Source organism: Hippopotamus amphibius, chromosome 2 (genome assembly GCF_030028045.1).
Source record: "Hippopotamus amphibius kiboko isolate mHipAmp2 chromosome 2, mHipAmp2.hap2, whole genome shotgun sequence".
Taxonomy (NCBI): domain Eukaryota; kingdom Metazoa; phylum Chordata; class Mammalia; order Artiodactyla; family Hippopotamidae; genus Hippopotamus; species Hippopotamus amphibius.
This window is the reverse complement of record NC_080187.1, coordinates 193,083,368-193,100,093: the sequence shown is the minus strand read 5'-3', so window position 1 is coordinate 193,100,093 and position 16,726 is coordinate 193,083,368. Positions and strand designations below refer to the sequence as shown.

At 33.7% G+C, this 16,726-nt stretch overlaps 1 protein-coding gene and 1 pseudogene across 1 annotated transcript in view; both read left to right on the top strand.

The window, feature by feature from the left end:
* TRPM7 (transient receptor potential cation channel subfamily M member 7) overlaps positions 1-11,194 on the top strand; it is a 124,781-nt gene extending 113,587 nt beyond the window's left edge. Inside the window, exons 39-41 of the mRNA XM_057722172.1 lie at positions 1,132-1,183; positions 1,286-1,392; positions 9,681-11,194. Coding sequence (XP_057578155.1) covers positions 1,132-1,183; positions 1,286-1,392; positions 9,681-9,811 — 290 coding nt within the window. The 3' untranslated portion in view covers positions 9,812-11,194. The remainder of the gene's footprint in view (positions 1-1,131; positions 1,184-1,285; positions 1,393-9,680) is intronic.
* Positions 11,195-16,291: 5,097 nt separating this feature from the next.
* Positions 16,292-16,391, top strand: LOC130847305 (U6 spliceosomal RNA; annotated as a pseudogene).
* Positions 16,392-16,726: the final 335 nt, after the last annotated feature.

Here is a 16,726-nt window from a genome sequence, read left to right as displayed (position 1 = left end):
CAAAATGTTCCTATCTTTATTGTTTCTCTACCTTTGTGAAGACAAATATACAAATTTTTTTTACTTAGTTTTAATCATTTTGTGTTGTGATTTTCCACCAGCTGGGATCATGCTATATATATATATGTATGTGTATGAGTATGTGTGTGTATTTTACTTTTTTTTTTTCCTACCTAATACTTGATGGGCATCTTCTGGATCATTATTGATAAATATGAGTCATTCCTTTTAACAGCTGTAGTATGGAGGCATAGCATGATTTACATCCTCTATTGTGAGACAGTTACCCAATTTTTAGTTTCAGAGATGAGTGCACTTTTAATAGTGACTACCAGGTTACTTTTCCAGAAGGTTGTAGGAATTCATACTCAGCACTGTGAGCACTCATCACTGTGCCCATTTCTTCACCATCTCTTCAGTATTGAATATTTACTTACTAGTCTTTGCTAGTCTGAGTAGAAATTAGTATCATGTTTTAATTCTAGTTTTTCCTATTGTGAAATTCCGACCATTTTATTAGGTTTCGTTCTCATGGGTTAAATATTTTATGATTTTCAAATATCAGTAGTTATTCTTTCTGTGAATGAATAGAGGAGACTGAAAAGATTTAACCACACTTTTAACACCTCTGCAGAGGGCTGGAGGTGAAGGAAGATGTTAACAATCTTATTCTTTATGTAATCTGAATCTTTTGCAAGAAAATGTGTTTATATGTTAGCCTGTGATTTTAAAAAATCCAAAACACTTTTAAAAGTGATCATGCCTTCATGCACCTAATTGTTCTTTGCTAAGTAAGGTGAAACAGGGCAGATCGTTAATAAGAAAATATTTACTTGCAACCTTGGTGTTGTTGCATCAGAAACTGATGCCATCAGGAGTTTACATGCCTACCTACCTATTCTGATATTAACTCTTGTTCATGTTATAGGAACTATGTTTGTTCCTAGTGCAAAGTTGAGGTCAAAGTCAAGTTATGAAATATCAAAAGAGAAAAACTATACTCTTTTGAATAATTTAACATCATGTAATGGTTGATGATGCTATAGACTCTTGTGACTTTTTATTATTCATATGTCAGTATTTGTATCAATTATATTATATAAATTGTCCTTTTTATATATACCTATAAAGGTGTGGGTGAAAATTTGACTGACCCATCTGTGATAAAGGCAGAAGAAAAGAGGTAATAAGTTTTAGTAATTTCATTAAGACATTTTTATAATTTCAAGTCGTACATTTCTGTTTGCATTAACTGACTGTTTCTTTTTAACTACCCATTCCACAGATCCTGTGATATGGTTTTTGGCCCAGCAAACCTAGGAGAAGATGCAATAAAAAACTTCAGAGCAAAACATCACTGTAATTCTTGCTGTAGAAAGCTTAAACTTCCAGGTAAGCATTTCTTAATCAGTGCAATGTATAAATTGTTAGCCAAGTTAATTACTACAGAAGTTCATAAGATCAGAAGCATAAATACATATTTTTGATTATAAATGGATCTATGCTTTTGATCATTACTTATAAAACCACAAAGTTCATTCACTTAATACATATTTATTATGTGCTTGCTGGATGCCAGGAATTGTGTTAGATATTAACAATACATAGTGAACGAGACAGACATGGTCCCTGCACTCAGTGGAGTTTAGCCAAATCCTGAATACTGACAAGATGAACAGAGAATTATAGGACTATCATAAATGCCAAGCAGAAAAAATAGAACAGGTAAGCAGATCACTTAACACAAACTTAGAGGTCAGGGAATGTTACCTGGGGAACTAACGGATTTGCCTGAAACTGAAGGATGAGTAGACTTTCAAGTTAGCCTGGAAAAGAGTTGGGAAAAGAGTATTCTGTGAAATAGGAAGAGGAACTGCAGATACAGTCTCTCATGATAGTAACTTCATCTTTATATTCAAAGAATTACAAGTTAATATGGAATTGTAAGTTATATCACAAACCAGTGGTTCTCACGCTTTGGTGTATGTCAGAACCCCCTGTGGAACTCTCAAAATTATAGATGCCTAGCATTTAGCCTTGAGCTGTATTTTAAAAGTGCCTCTCATTACAACCAATAATGTAGTAGTTAAGAGCTTGGAGCTGGGAGCCAGACTCCAGGGCCTCAGAGGATACCTGCATCATAGAGATTTGTTGTTTTTTGTTTGTTTGAGGATTGAGTTGGTATTTGTGAAGTACTTATAACAGTGACAGACACATAGTAAGCATGTTAATGCTGTTGTCTTTAAATTTTTTAAAATTGTTCATTAACATACAGAAATTTTTGTTTATTTATTTACTTATTTATTTATTTTTGTATGTTGACCTTGTATTCTGTGTTCTTGCTAAATTCAGTTCTAGGAAGTTTTTTTTTGTTTGGTTGGTTTTTGTTTATTTTTTGTAAATTCCTTGGAATTTTCTGGGTAGATAATAGAGAGGGTTTTATTGTTTCCATTCCAATCTGTATGCCTTTTATTTCTTTTTCTTGACTTTTTTTGTTCTGGCAAGAAATTCAAGTACAGTGTTGAATAGGAATAGTGAGAGTAGACATCTTCTTCCATGCCTCATTTCTTGAAGATGCTTATCCTAAATATACACTGAATTTGTCAGATGTTTTTTCTGCATCTATTTATATGATCATTTGGTTTTTCTTCTTTAATTGGTTAATATTACATTGAATTACACTAATTGACTTTTTAAATGTTGAGCTAGTCTTGTATTCCTAGGACAAACTCCATTTTGTCATGATATATTATCTTTTCTCTGTGTCATTGGCTTCAATTTTCTAATATTTGTTGAAGATTTTTATATCTATGTTCATGAAGAATATTGGTCTGTGGAGTTTTTCGCCTTGTACTGTCTTTGTCTTTTTTGGTGTCAGGATAATACTGACCTTAAAACTAAGTCAGAAGTGTTTACACCTCTTCTATTTGGGAAATAAATTGTATAGAATTGATATTATCCCCACTTCAAATGTTTGATAGAATTGTCTAGCAGCTAAAACCATCTCAGTCTGTTTTCTTTGTCAGATGCTTTTTAACTAAGTTTAATTTTTTTAAATAGATATTGGTTTCTTGGGTGATTTTTAGTAGTTTGTGTCTTTCAAGGAATTGGTCCATTTTATTCATTTATTTTTTCCAGTTTCATTGAGAAATAATTGATATACATCTCTGTAAAGTTTAAAATGTACAGCATGATGGTTTGATTTTACATATATTGTGAAATGATTACCATACTAGATTAAGCTAACATCCATCTTCTTGTATAGATATAATAAAAAGAAAGAAAAAAAAGTTTTTCCTCATGATAACTCTTAGTATTTACTCTCTTAACAGCTTTCCTGTGTATCATACAACAGAGTTAGCTATAGTCACCATGTTGTACGTTACATCCCTAGTACTTATTTATCTTATAACTGGAAGTTTGTACCTTTTGACCACCTTCCTCCAATTCTCCCTCCCCTCACCCTCTACCTTTGGTAATGACAAGTCATCTGTTTCTATGAGTTTGTTTTTTTTAGGTTTCGTGTGTAAGTAAGATCATACAGTATTTGTCTTCATTTTATTTAAATTGTCAAAATTATGGGCATAGAGTTAATGATACTGCTATCTTATTTTTTTAATTCTCTTTTGGGGGGTCTGTGGTGAATCCTCTCTTTAATTAGGGTAATTTGTGCTTTTTGTTTTTTGGTCAGTCTGGCTAAGGTATATCAGTTTTATTGATACTTTCAAAGAACCACTTTTTGTTTTCATTGTTTTACTCTATTTTCTGTTGTCAGTTTCATTGATTTATTCTCTATTATTTCCATGTTTCTGCTTGCTTTGGGTTTAGTTTGTTTTTTCTCTAGTTTGTTAGGGTAAAAATTTAAATTATTGATTTGAGACTTTTTTCTAACAAAACATTTTAGTGCTATAAATTTTCGTCTAAGCATTCTGTTAGCTGCATACCATAAATTTTGGTATTTAAAAAAATTTTTTGGTATGTTTTTGTTTTTATTTTTAAAATATTTGTTATTTCCCTTGAGATTTTTTTCTTTGATCTCTGAATTATTTACAGGTGTCTTTTAGTTCTCAAATATTTGTAAATTTTCTTGGTGTCTTTATGTTAATGATTTCTTGCTTAATTCTATTATGTTGAGAACATACTTTGTATAATTTCAATAAAAAAATTTTTTTTAACCTTAAAAGGATACTATCTCTAGTGAATGTTGCACATCTCTTGTTGGATGGAGTATTCTATAAATGTTAATGAAGGAACATTTTTTGATAGTGTCATTCTGGTTTTTAATATCCTTGCTGATTTTCTATTCTGTTTATTACTTAGAGAAGAGGTCTCTAAGTATAATTGTTGATGTATCTTCTTTGCTTTCAGTTCTGTCAGTTTTTCCTGCATGCATTTTGAAACTTTGCTCTTAGGTTCATGCATATTTATAGTTGTTATGACTTCTTGGTGATTTAATTTTTATCATTATGTAATGCTGTGGTAATTTTCCTTGTTCTAAAGTCTGCTTTGTCTGATATTAACATAGCTTTGATTGATGGTTTCATCAGGTATCTTTTCCCATTCTTTTTACCTGTATATATTAATTCTGTTTAAAGTGGTTTTCTTGTAGACAGCATATAGTTAGTTGCTAGGTTTAATTTGTTTCTTAAAAATCTAACAATTTCCATCTTTTAATTGCTGTTTTAGACCCTTTACATTTAATGTAATTGAGATAGTTAGATTTTGATCTGTTGTTATATTGTTTTCTGATTGATGTCTCTGGTTTGGTTTTTTTGTTGTTTTCTACACCCCTACACCCACACCCCTACTCTATTTTAGTTTTCTATTTTATCTAAAAATATTTTAACTCAGGGAGGCTTCTCATTTATTTATTTATTTTTTGGCACACGGGCTTAGTTGTCCGTGGCATGTGGGATCTTCCTGGAGCTGGGATCGAACCCGTGACCTCTGCATGGGCAGGCGGATTCTTAACCACTGCGCCACCTAGGAAGCCCTAAAAATATTTTAGTATTTAGTATCCTATTTTATCTAAAAATAGAATGTAATATTCTATTTATCTAAAAACTAAACATAAGTTTAGTTTTTTTAGTGGCTGCTCTTAGTTTCCCTTACCTAAGAATGTATTTTTCTTTCATTCCTGAAGGGTATTTTCACTGGATCTAGAATTTTAGGTTGACACTTCTTTCTTTCAGCACTTAAAAAATGTTCTGCTGTCTTTTGGGCCTTTGCTATTTCTTTTTTTTTTTTTTAAGAACTTTTAGTGAGATACAATTGACATACAATAAACTGCATATATTTAAAGTGTACAACTTGATATTTTTTTTCTTATTAGTAATGTAGATATGACAATCCCAATCTCCCAATTTACCCCACCCCAACCCGCCACCTCCACCCCCGCTTTCCCTACTTGGTGTCCATGTTTGTTCTCTACAACTGTGTCTCTGTTTCTGCCTTGCAGAGTGGTTGATTTGTACCATTTTTCTATATTCCGCATGTATGTGTTAATATACAATATTTGTTTCTCTCTTTCTGACTCACTTCACTCTGTGTGACAGTCTCTGAGTCCATCAATGTCTCTGCAAATGTCCCAATTTCGTTCCTTTTTACAGCTGAGTAATGTTCCATTGTATATATGTACCACATCTTCTTTATTCATTCATCTGTTGATGGACATTTAGGTTGCTTCCATATCCTGGCTGTTGTAAATAGTGCTGCAATGAACATTGGGTGCATGTGTCTTTTTGAATTATGGTGTTCTTGGGATATATGTCCAGTAGTGGGATTGCTGGGTCATATGGTAACTCTAGTTTTAGTGTTTCAGGAAACCTCCATACTGGTATCAATTTACATTCCCACCAACAGTGCAGGAGCATTCCCTTTTCTCCATACCCTCTCCAGCATTTACTATTTGTACACTTTCTGATGATTGGGCCTATGTTATTTCTGATGAAAACTCCACAGTCATTTGAATTGTTCTTCCCTTATACATGACGTATCATTATAATCTATCTTCTTTTGAGATTTATTCTTTATTTTTGGTTTTGAGCAGTTCGATTCTGCAGTTATGTTAGCTGCAGTTAGCATTTCTGTCTAGTTGTAGCTTTCTCTGAGTGTATACTGTTTCAGCTTTACTAAGCTCCTTGAATTTGCAAATTTATGATTTTTTTATCAAACTTGGGGAGTTTTTAGCTATTAGTTCATCAGATATTTGTTCTGCATCAATCTCTTTTCATTGCTTTCTGGACTCTCTTAAAAAGAACGTTAGACCTTTTGATATTGTCACCCAGAAACTTGTGGCTCTGATTACTTAAAAATTAATTTTTCTCTTTTGTTCAGAGTGGATAATTTCTATTGATCTACTCACATTCACTGACTCCTCGTTCTTTATTTCTTCATTCTGCTATTAAGCTCATGCACTGAATTTTTTATTTTAGTTATATTTTCAGTACTATAATTTCCTTTTGGTTCTTTTTATACTGATTATTTCTCTGGTGAAAATTTCTTTTTCCTTTCATTTCAAGTCTGTTTGTCCTATATCATGGAGTATGGTTATAGTAGCCAGTTTAAAGTCTTTAATTATTCTGCCATCTGGGTAATCTCAGAATTGGTATCTCTTGGGTGTCTTTTTCTTTGAGAATCTTTGGAATGTTCCTGTTCTTTGTATCTCTAGTAATTTTAGAATGTGTCCTGGATATTTTGAATATTATGTTATGAGATTTGAAGTCTTATTAAAAATCCTCGAGAATTTTGAATTTTTGAATTTTGAATCCTCTTGAGATTTGTGGTGTTAGTACAGTCAACTCAGTTAAATTCAGTTCACAAGTCTCAGCCTGTCTTCTGTGTGGCTGTGACTCTAATGTCAGTTTAGTTTTTAAAGCCTTTGCATTATTAATGAGGTCTCTCCCAAATGTGTGTCAAATAGGGGCAAGTCTAGGACACGAGTGAAGGTCTGCTCCATAGGTTAGTTCTCAAAGCCTATGCTATCTTTCCACATATGTGCCACTCAAGGGTGAGCCTGGGATTTCATACACAAATTTAATGTGTTTCTTTCCATTTCCCTCCTCTCCAGGGTTTCTTCCATACTTTGTGGCTCCCAGGGGCCTCTTCTTTCTTTCTTTCTTTTGGTACACTGACTAGAATGCCAGGATTTTGGCCTCCCTGTGCTGTCACACGCTTTCTGCAATTAGGTCCATTTCTGATGCTGAAAATAATACTTTTTGGATCGTAGAGGTACCTATTCTCAGTTTTTCTGGTCAGAGAGAAGGGTTTTCTCTTAGAGTAGTACGTGCTTGCCCAGCTGCCACCACTAGAGGAATGCCTCTTAATGACCAGGGCTTGACTTAACGTAAAGGGCAGAAGAGCAAAAAGAAAAATTAAAGACAGCATTCCCCTCAACATTTTCCATCCCACAGGGTCCTCCTTCCTTATCCTCGTGCCAGAAGGTCTTGGAGCTTTTTCTGTCCACGCTCAGTGTATGTTTCTGTGATTGAGCTGTCTTCAAGTGTAGGCCCATAATAAGAGATGGAAAAAAATAGGAAACTCACCACCATATAAATCATTCTTCAAGTTTGGATTTCCTTCTCCTGTATGTCTGCTGTTACTTTTCAGAAATCTCAGATTGTTGCTTTATGTATCATGTGAAGGGTTTTCACTTGTAATCAGTGAGAGAGAGAGGATGGAATATACTTAGTGTATTTAAGCCAGCAATAGAACACACAATAGTGAATTTCATAGGCAGCCCAGATATAATTTTTATTTAGTTTTGATACAGTGCAATTTTTAATAGCATATCTGTTTTTTAAGTTTTCATTATAAGCAGGATTTTACAGAAGGGACTTTAAAAGCAACCCAGTCCAAATCCATCATTTTACAGAACATAAAATAAGATTTTACATGATTTGCCCATGGTTACACTCTTAGTTAACAGCATTATAATTGTGAATTGAATTATAATTGTATTTGAATTATAATTGTGTTTCTGTCCATTGTTCTTTGTGTACAATTCAACCGTAGATTAATTTGCATTCCCTAAGGCCTTACTGGCAAAGTCTTGAATTTAAAGTTTATCAAAAATTGTTCACACTGTAGCAAATATGTATTTGGATCATTGAATATAGACTATTACTGAAATTAAAATTCATATTCTGAGTGTTAGTTTATTGAGAAAAAAGTATAAGGGTAAATGCATGACTATGGTTCTTTTATAAAGTATAAATTTGATACTACTACATTAAGTTTTTCAGTTCTTCAACTGTTATCATATATGTGTTACTACTCCCTAAGTCAGTTCATCCTATCCCACAGGTGTAAATGCAATCTACATACTGCTAGTACCAAATTTAACTGAAGACTAACTTCTTTCCTGAGCTCCTGTTTCTATATTCAGTTTCCTACATCGCTACTTTAATTACTTTTAAGTAACACGTTTGCTCCAAAACTCTTGACTTTCATTTTGCACCCCTACCCACAAAACTCTGCTTCCCTGTCTCATTAATGATTACCCAGTTGCTCAGGCGCAAAACCTAAAAGCTAGCCAGTTCCTTTTTTCTCCCACTTTTCATAACAAATCTATCAAATTCTGTCTGCTCAAATTCTGAAATCTCCCTAGAATTTATCATTTTCTCTTCATTGTCATTGCCACCATTTTGCTTCCTGGATTCTTACCAGTTGCCCCCTAACAAGATTTCATGTGATGATCAGAGTGGTCATTTTAAACAAATTTGATTATGTTCCTCCCTTAAGACTACTTAATATTTTCACTGTAACCTGTACTTAACTTAGTTCGCATCCTGTGAAGCAGAGGTCAGCAAACTTATCTGTAAATGGTGAACAGAGGAAGTATACGTTTTAGGCTTTGTGGGCTATATGGCCTGTGTCACAGCTACCCGACTCTCCCATTGTAATACAGAAACAGCCATAGACAATCTGTAAATTTCTTTGGTTGCATTCCAGTAAAACTATTTACAAAAACAAGTAGCAGGCCAGATTTGGCTCACAGGCTGTCGTTTGACAACCGTTGGCCATTAACTAACTATTGTTTGACCTCATTTTCTCTTAGTCTTTCCCTCATTGACTACATGCAAGCCATGCTGCTTCATGCCATTCTTAGAACACAACAAGTCCATTTCCTTTTTGCAGTCTGTAGTTAACTTTCTCTCTGCATAGAGTACTCTTCCTGGGACTTTGATAGGTCCTTTCTTAATATTCAGGTCTTTATTCATACGTTACCTTCTATGGCTTTTCTGCCCAGCCCTATCTAAAAGAATCACCTTATACCATCTCCCACCTGACCCTCATCATATTGTTTTCTTCAAAGCACTTGTTACTAATGTATGTAAAGTACATTATTATGCATTGTAATTGTCATTTTTCTATTAGTTTTTCTTTACCTGCAAGAATATATAAGTTCCAGGAGAACAGGAACCTATCTGCCTTGTTCACTGCTGCATTTTTTCTACACTTACATGAGTAATTGACTCATGATCAGAGTGTAATAATTATTTGTTGAATGATTTCATTTTTGTGTGTATAAATTTTGTGACTTTTGAATTTATAACAACCTTGTGAAAAATAGATTTGGCATGATGAGAGGGAAATTGATTTAGAAAATGTTCTTAATTTTCTATTTATAAACAATACTGACTCTTTTTCTCTTTTTTTGTTGGGGGTGGTGAATATAGATCTGAAGAGGAATGACTATACACCTGATAAAATTATATTTCCTCAGGATGAGCCTTCTGATTTGACTCTTCAGCCTGGAATTTCCACCAAAGAACCAGAATCAACTAATTCTGTTCGTCTGATGTTATAATATTACTGAATCACTGGTTTTGCCTACACCTTACAAAAATGTTACTGTGTCACTTTTCCTTTAGGAGAGAGTGGTTTGGTAATAAAGAAAAGTGTGTGCTAATTGAATATGCTGAATCTGGCACATTTGAAAGGTCAATATTCTTTTGACCTGATTAAACTAGTCAGTCAGAAACTCCCTATATGATACAGCTGGGAGCTGTTAAATTTTAAAGGTAAAGAAAAATTAGTATTTATAGCTTTTTAAAGGGCTCTTTTTAACAGAGGATTTCATTTGACTTTGTTCTGATGAGGGTAATACCCTCTCGTTGTGTGGTGCAATACCATTAACCAAAGTTAGGTGTCCGTGCAGATTTTATTGGCAGCTGGTTTACTGCCATTCAGCTAGCGAAATGAAGAAATCACCCAGTCTTTTGGTTAAATGGCAGTCAGATGTCTTCCTCAGTGTGTTTTAGTGTGTTCAGTGATGATGTCACTAGTGCCCAGCTAGATGCTTGTTGGCCATGGGAAAGATGGCTTGTTATAATTCTAGATCTACAGGGATATAGAAAGCCCAAGCCGAAAACTGTTTTCTAAGAGGGACTATATGAATCAGGGTTAGGCTCCTATTTAAAAGATAGAGCCAGTGTTTTTTTGTTAAATAGAGCCCAAATTGTGCAAAAGTATTAGTGCTTTTTTTCCCCCTTTTTTTAACATTGTTTTATCAAGTCATTGTGAAGTAGAAGAAAGCCATGGTAGACTGGTATAACCTAAATATATCAAAGGAGAAACCTAACTCACTGTTCAAGAGAAGTTACCTTGTGAGAAAAGTTAAAGTGCTTTTTTCCTATCTATATCTGTAGTGACAACTTGGAAGTTACATACTTCTCAAAAGATTCTGTTGACCAATATATCAAATCAAAATGTAAACATGAATTCTTGCATATATTTAAAATTGTGTAGGAACATCTGAACATGAATATTGTTTGTGGTACTTACTTAAGAAATTGAATTGGATTATCATTATGTGATGTCAGGAGATTACAATGCAACTTTATGCCAATAAAATATAATTTAACTGCCCCAGATATTGTTGAATACTCAACAAGAAAAGCTTTTCATCTGTCTGAAGTTCTGTGCTTTGATTTTTTTTTTCTTTCTTTTTTTTTTCCCTAGGTACTAATTTTAATTTTTATTTGGGAGGGAGCAGTGTAAATCTTATTTGTATTCAGTAGTGTATCTCATAGATACAGACAAGGCAAAAAGAGATAAGCTGTTCAAATAGTGTTTAATATTGATGGGGGGGAGAAAGAAAAAATGTATTAAAGATATTATACTATATACATTTTGTATATCATTAAATCTTTAAAAGAAATTAAATAAATTTATTCTTGTTTACAGATGTTTTACTGAGTTTAATCATTGTGAAAAATTATCTAATATTTTCAGTGTTAATTTTTTTTCAAAATATCAGTTTTTCTTAAATGAATGAACCATTTGTATACTTATCCATTTTGATCTCCTGTCCTGTACAATGTTTAAAGTGATCTTGACTTCCTACTGTGTCTTTATTTATTTTTGGATCTGTTTCTTATATCAGAAAACAGGGATATAGGTTGTCTACTGATATTTAATTTTTTGTTGATTATTTTCACATGATAATAATAGTTGAACATTTATTTAGTACTTAATATGTCAAGTACTGCTCTAAGTACTTTGCATACATTAACCCATTTAATCCTTATAACAGTCTTATGAAATAGGTGTTGTTATTATCCTTGTATGCTGATTAGAAGATCAAGGCATTAGGTAAAGTAACTTTCCTCAGATTCTTATACTTAGTAAGTAGCAGCACTAGGATTTGAACACAGGCAGACAGACTCTTATCTATGCTCTTAAGCCCCATGCTGTGTTGACTTTCAAGCATAATGACCATTGATGATTTCTGTACCAGTTCCTAGTCACTTTTCTGAAACAAATTTACTCCATTAACTTTTTTGGTAAATTCTAGAAAGTAACAGTTTATCTGAAAACCACATTTCTCATTCAAAAGAAGTGATTACTCAAGTTCATCATTATTACTCCATGGTCTGAAAGTGTCATTTACTTTAATATTTCTTCTCAGTCTCATCCTACTAAGAACAGAACTCCACCTCTTTACCAAATTACTTCATGAAATATCTTCTGCAGATGTTCTCGAATCATATGCCTTTCTCAGTCTGGTGGTATATGTGAGCCACTATTATTTTAAGAGTAATGCATGTCGATTGTATTGGAACATATGGAAACAATTTTAAATGTAAAGAAAAATATAAAACTACCCTCCTTTCCCACCTTTAAGTTGAACTGTGTTGCTTTCATAGTTACAATCTGTCTTTATACCTCCTTAGACTGTACAATTCACAGAGGAAAGGATCCTTAAGATTTTTCACTCCTGTAGTACCCACCGCCTTGTATACTACATGCCTTGTGATAGCTATTTCGTAAAAATAATTATGTTTTTAAATGTTTTTCCACAATATCAAACTTCTCTTGAAGAAGATAGATCAAACTGATATGACAATCAAGTAGACAATCAAGGCAAAAGCACCCAATAAATAGCTGTTTATCACTTACAAGACAGATCAAAAATTATTTACAGGAAAGGGTGCATCTGTGGGCAGGGATTTTTGTGATCCTTCTCGTTTCCCATAACTGTTCTGATTGTTTCCTAGCTAGATTTCACACAAGGCACCTGTATTTGAGGGACCCAGATCCACAGATCTGTCACAGTTTACCACCTAGTTAAATACTCAGTAATTATGTATTGGAGTAAAACTACTCAACGACTGTGTATGTCTCTCAAAACTAGATTGTCTGCAACCAACTAAGAGCTGTCTTATTTTTGTATGTCCCTTAGAGCCTTGCTGGAGTTTGTAGCATGCAATATAGGTACTCAGTAAGTAAGTATTGAAGAAGTACTACAGAATATTTCCAATATTAGATGATCTGTGAGCTTTTTCTTAGGAAAAATCCCAAGGTAAGGTTCTGTTCCTCTCTGGAATGTGTTTTCCTTCTTCTAGGCCTTTTGAAAATTCCTCGAAGCAGAGTTTCTTCCTGGGGTCCTTGATTCTACCTTAGTGGGCATGAGAGGGGTGGGAGAGGGTATGGTTATTCTTCAGAAAAGCTACAGGCGCAAGCTTACAGTAAACAGCACCTTTCACTAGGGTATTTTCTTTCATGCACTGTCCCACCCCACATTTAGCTCTTGCCTTTGTTTTTTCATTGGAATTCCTGTGTAGTCCTGCTCAGTTTCAATTTAATTATAAACGTTTTAGTGTATGTTTCTGAAATACATGAACTGTAGTAGCTTCACATCTAAAAACTTGTTACTTAAATATCAGACGATGTAGTCATTCTCAAAAAAAATTTTTTTAATAATTTGCTTGAATCAGGACCCAGATAACTCATATTTTGCAGTTGCTTGATGTATCTTTAAAGTCTCTTTTAATATATAGGTTTCTCCTTCCACCTTTTTTCCCCCAGTTGATTTTTTGAAGAACCAGCTCATTTGTTGTAAAAAGTTTCCCACATAAAAGATTTTGCTGATTATTTCCTTAATTGTCATTTTATGTTTATGTTTCCTGTATATAACATAAACTAGTTGTTAGGTGTAGAGGCTTGGTCAAATTCAAGATTGAGTTTTTGACAAGAATGCTTCTTTGGTGGTGGTGTATTCTTCCACTAGGAAACACAGGTCTTGTTGTCTTTTTGGTGATCATTGCCTAGATGTATTAATTATGTCAGTGGTTCTTAAAGTGGACCACAGACCCTGAGGGTCCCCAGGACACTTTTATGGGGCCTACAAGGTCAAAACTTCTCATAACTCTTATTATTTACCTTTTTCAGTGCATTGAAAGTTCTGTTGATGTTGCAGAATTACTGATGGGTAAAACTGCTGATATGAATCAAGGCAGTAGCATCAAACTGTACGAGTGTTCATTATAGTCTTCACCTTCATGCCACAGTTTTTTTTAAAAAGTCCATTTCACTTAAAATGTCTTTGGTGAAATAATGTTAATTTTTAATTAATCTTGACCTTGAAAACATGTCTTTAATATTCTGTGGAACAAAATGGAAAATATGCACGAAGCACTTTCACTACATAGTGAAGTGTGATGATTGTTTCAAGGAAAGGCAATTATACAATTGTGTGTTACAAGTCAAACTAATCACTTTTTTCAGTGAACATGTCTACTTTGAAGAATGACTGGTGGGCAGACCAGGGTTCTTCTGACTTGAGTGTTTGGCAGAAGACTAACTGTATTTATTACTGCTAAAATTTGAGCTTTCAAGAGAAAGTTGGAATTTTGGAAACCTTGCCTCTTAACACAGTAGTGTGACAACTTCCCAATACTTTGCCAATAAAATCAGTCCTAATTTAACAAGTTATTTTTGATAGTGTATGATGAAATGTGTCAACATTGGGACAGTCTGCAAAACAACCAGTATCCTCCATGTGCTCTATGCATGGATTACAAAATGGTCCGTGAGTGAAGAAGTGAGTGAAACTAGCAGGGTAGGAGTTTACAGGTTTTCAGATTCTACACTGCAGCTGACCTTTAGGAAACCAGCATTTTTCCAGTTTTGGTATTCTCTCAAGTAAGAATATCTACAACTATCTAAAAAGGCTATTAAAATACTCCTTCCCAAGCAAAGTTAGACAATCAAGACTGTGTTATGGCATATAGATTAATAAAATAGAATTAAGAGTCTAGAAATTTGTGGTTAATTGATTTTCAACAAGGGTGCCAAAACAGCTCAGTGGTGAAGAATAGACTTTTCATTAAATTGTTTTGGGACAACTAGATAACCACATGTAAAAGAATGAAGCTGAACCTGGCCCACACATCAGATACAAAAGTCAACTCAAAATGGATTGAAAACCTAAATGTCAGATTCTATATCATGAAACTCTTAGAAGAAAATGTAGGGGTAAATTTTTGTGATGTTGGAGTTGGCGATAGTTTCTTAGCTATGGCACCAACAGCAAAGGCAACAAAAGGAAAAATAGACAAAATGAACTTCAAAATTTTTAAACTTCGTGCTTCAAAGTATACCATCAGCAGTGAAAAGACAGCTCTCAGGGTGGAGGATAAATTTTGCAAGTAATATATCTAAAAAGGACTTGTGTTAAGAACTTACAACACAGCAATAAAAAGACAACTCATATGACAAAGCAGTTTTAATCTTTGGTGTATGTTTATACTCAAGAGAAATGAAAATGTCTACACAAAACCTTGTAGATTTTGATTTTGTGAATGTTGATAGCATTATTGATAATAGAAAGTGGAAACAACAGAAATGTCCATTGGATGAATGGGTTAATAAAATATGATATATCCAAAAGTAGAATATTATCTGGCTATAGAGGAAGTACTGATATATCCTACAGCATCCCATGGGCCTGTCAATTCTGTAGTTATTGTGTATACACCACAGTGCAAAATGAAGCTGGATAGACTTGGATTCTTATTCTTGCTTTGCCACTTATTCCATGACTGAGCAACTTATTGAGCAAGCCTCTTTGACAATATTTTTCTCATGTTGTGAAGGTACAGTGAGTTAAGTACTCAGAAAATAAAAGTACTCAGATAATAGGTCTCTTGATGCTATCTTTTTCTCTTGGAAGTTCCAATAGAGAGAGGAGAGTATGATCGAGAATAGAGAACATTCTGAGAGTGATTTTTCTCTTTATAAAGGAACTGATTATCTTGTAGCTTCTTTTGTTAGTATAGTTAAAATATCAGTACATGCTTAAGAGATATGTGTGTGTGTATAATGTGCTTAATAACGTGTATAAGTCTTTTCCATCTTCATCTCTTAACATTTGAAGACGCTTCTAGGTTACCCTTTAAGATTTCAAGAGTGACCAATAAAGAGCTTTAAAAAAAAAGAAAAGAAAAGATGTAAAAAGTTGACATAAACACAAATCAAAAACTAAAATATCAGAATTCAAGTAAAGTAATCATACAAGCAGAAGTCAAAATAATGGAAAATCTGTGGGAAGAGTTGGAAGCACAGAGAATAAATCTAAGTGGCCAATAGATTGTGAGCTATGTGAAGGTATAGACTTGTATTTTATTCACTATTAAACACCCAGCACAGAGACTGGCACAAAGTAGATTCACAATAAATATCTTCTAGATTAGTAAATAAGATATAATAAGTATTTATAGGCTTTCCAGATTAAAAGACCTAAAAGGAAATAAGTGAACAGACCTACTTAATGTGACATTTTGGTCACTCTGCAAATGAGCAAAAATGTATACAAAAGAAAAAAAAAAAAACCAATATAAGAATTTTCACCTGTCCTATAGTATGTAAGAGACAACAAAGTAATATTGTTAAGAGAAAAGGAAGAGTTTGAACCCAGCTATTAAATGGCATTCTCAGAAAGTTCACAGTTTTCTTGGAAAATATTAGGATAAACTCAAGCAAAAAGAAAAATAAAATCTAATTCTTGCTTCAACAGCACATATACTAGAATTGGAATGATACAGAGATTAGCATGGCCCTCGCATGAGGATGACACACATATTTGTGAAGTGTTTCATGTTTTCCCCGTGAGGAACCAGCCATAGCCACAACTATGGCATAGATTGCCATTGCTTTCAGAAACAGAGACACAGATGTAGAGAACAAACATATGGACACCATGTGGGGAAGGGGGAGGCGGATTGGGGGGAATACATTGGGAGATTGGGATTGCCATATATACATTACTAATATAAGAAAAAAATCAAATTGTATACTTTAAATATATTCAGTTTATTGTATGTCAATTGTATCTCAATAAAAGTTCTTAAAAAAACAAACCAAAAAACAGATTGCCATTGCTTCTAGGAGAAGCCCAGTTCCCAAAGAGCTCTTGCTCCAGCCCTTTGGACCCTGGACT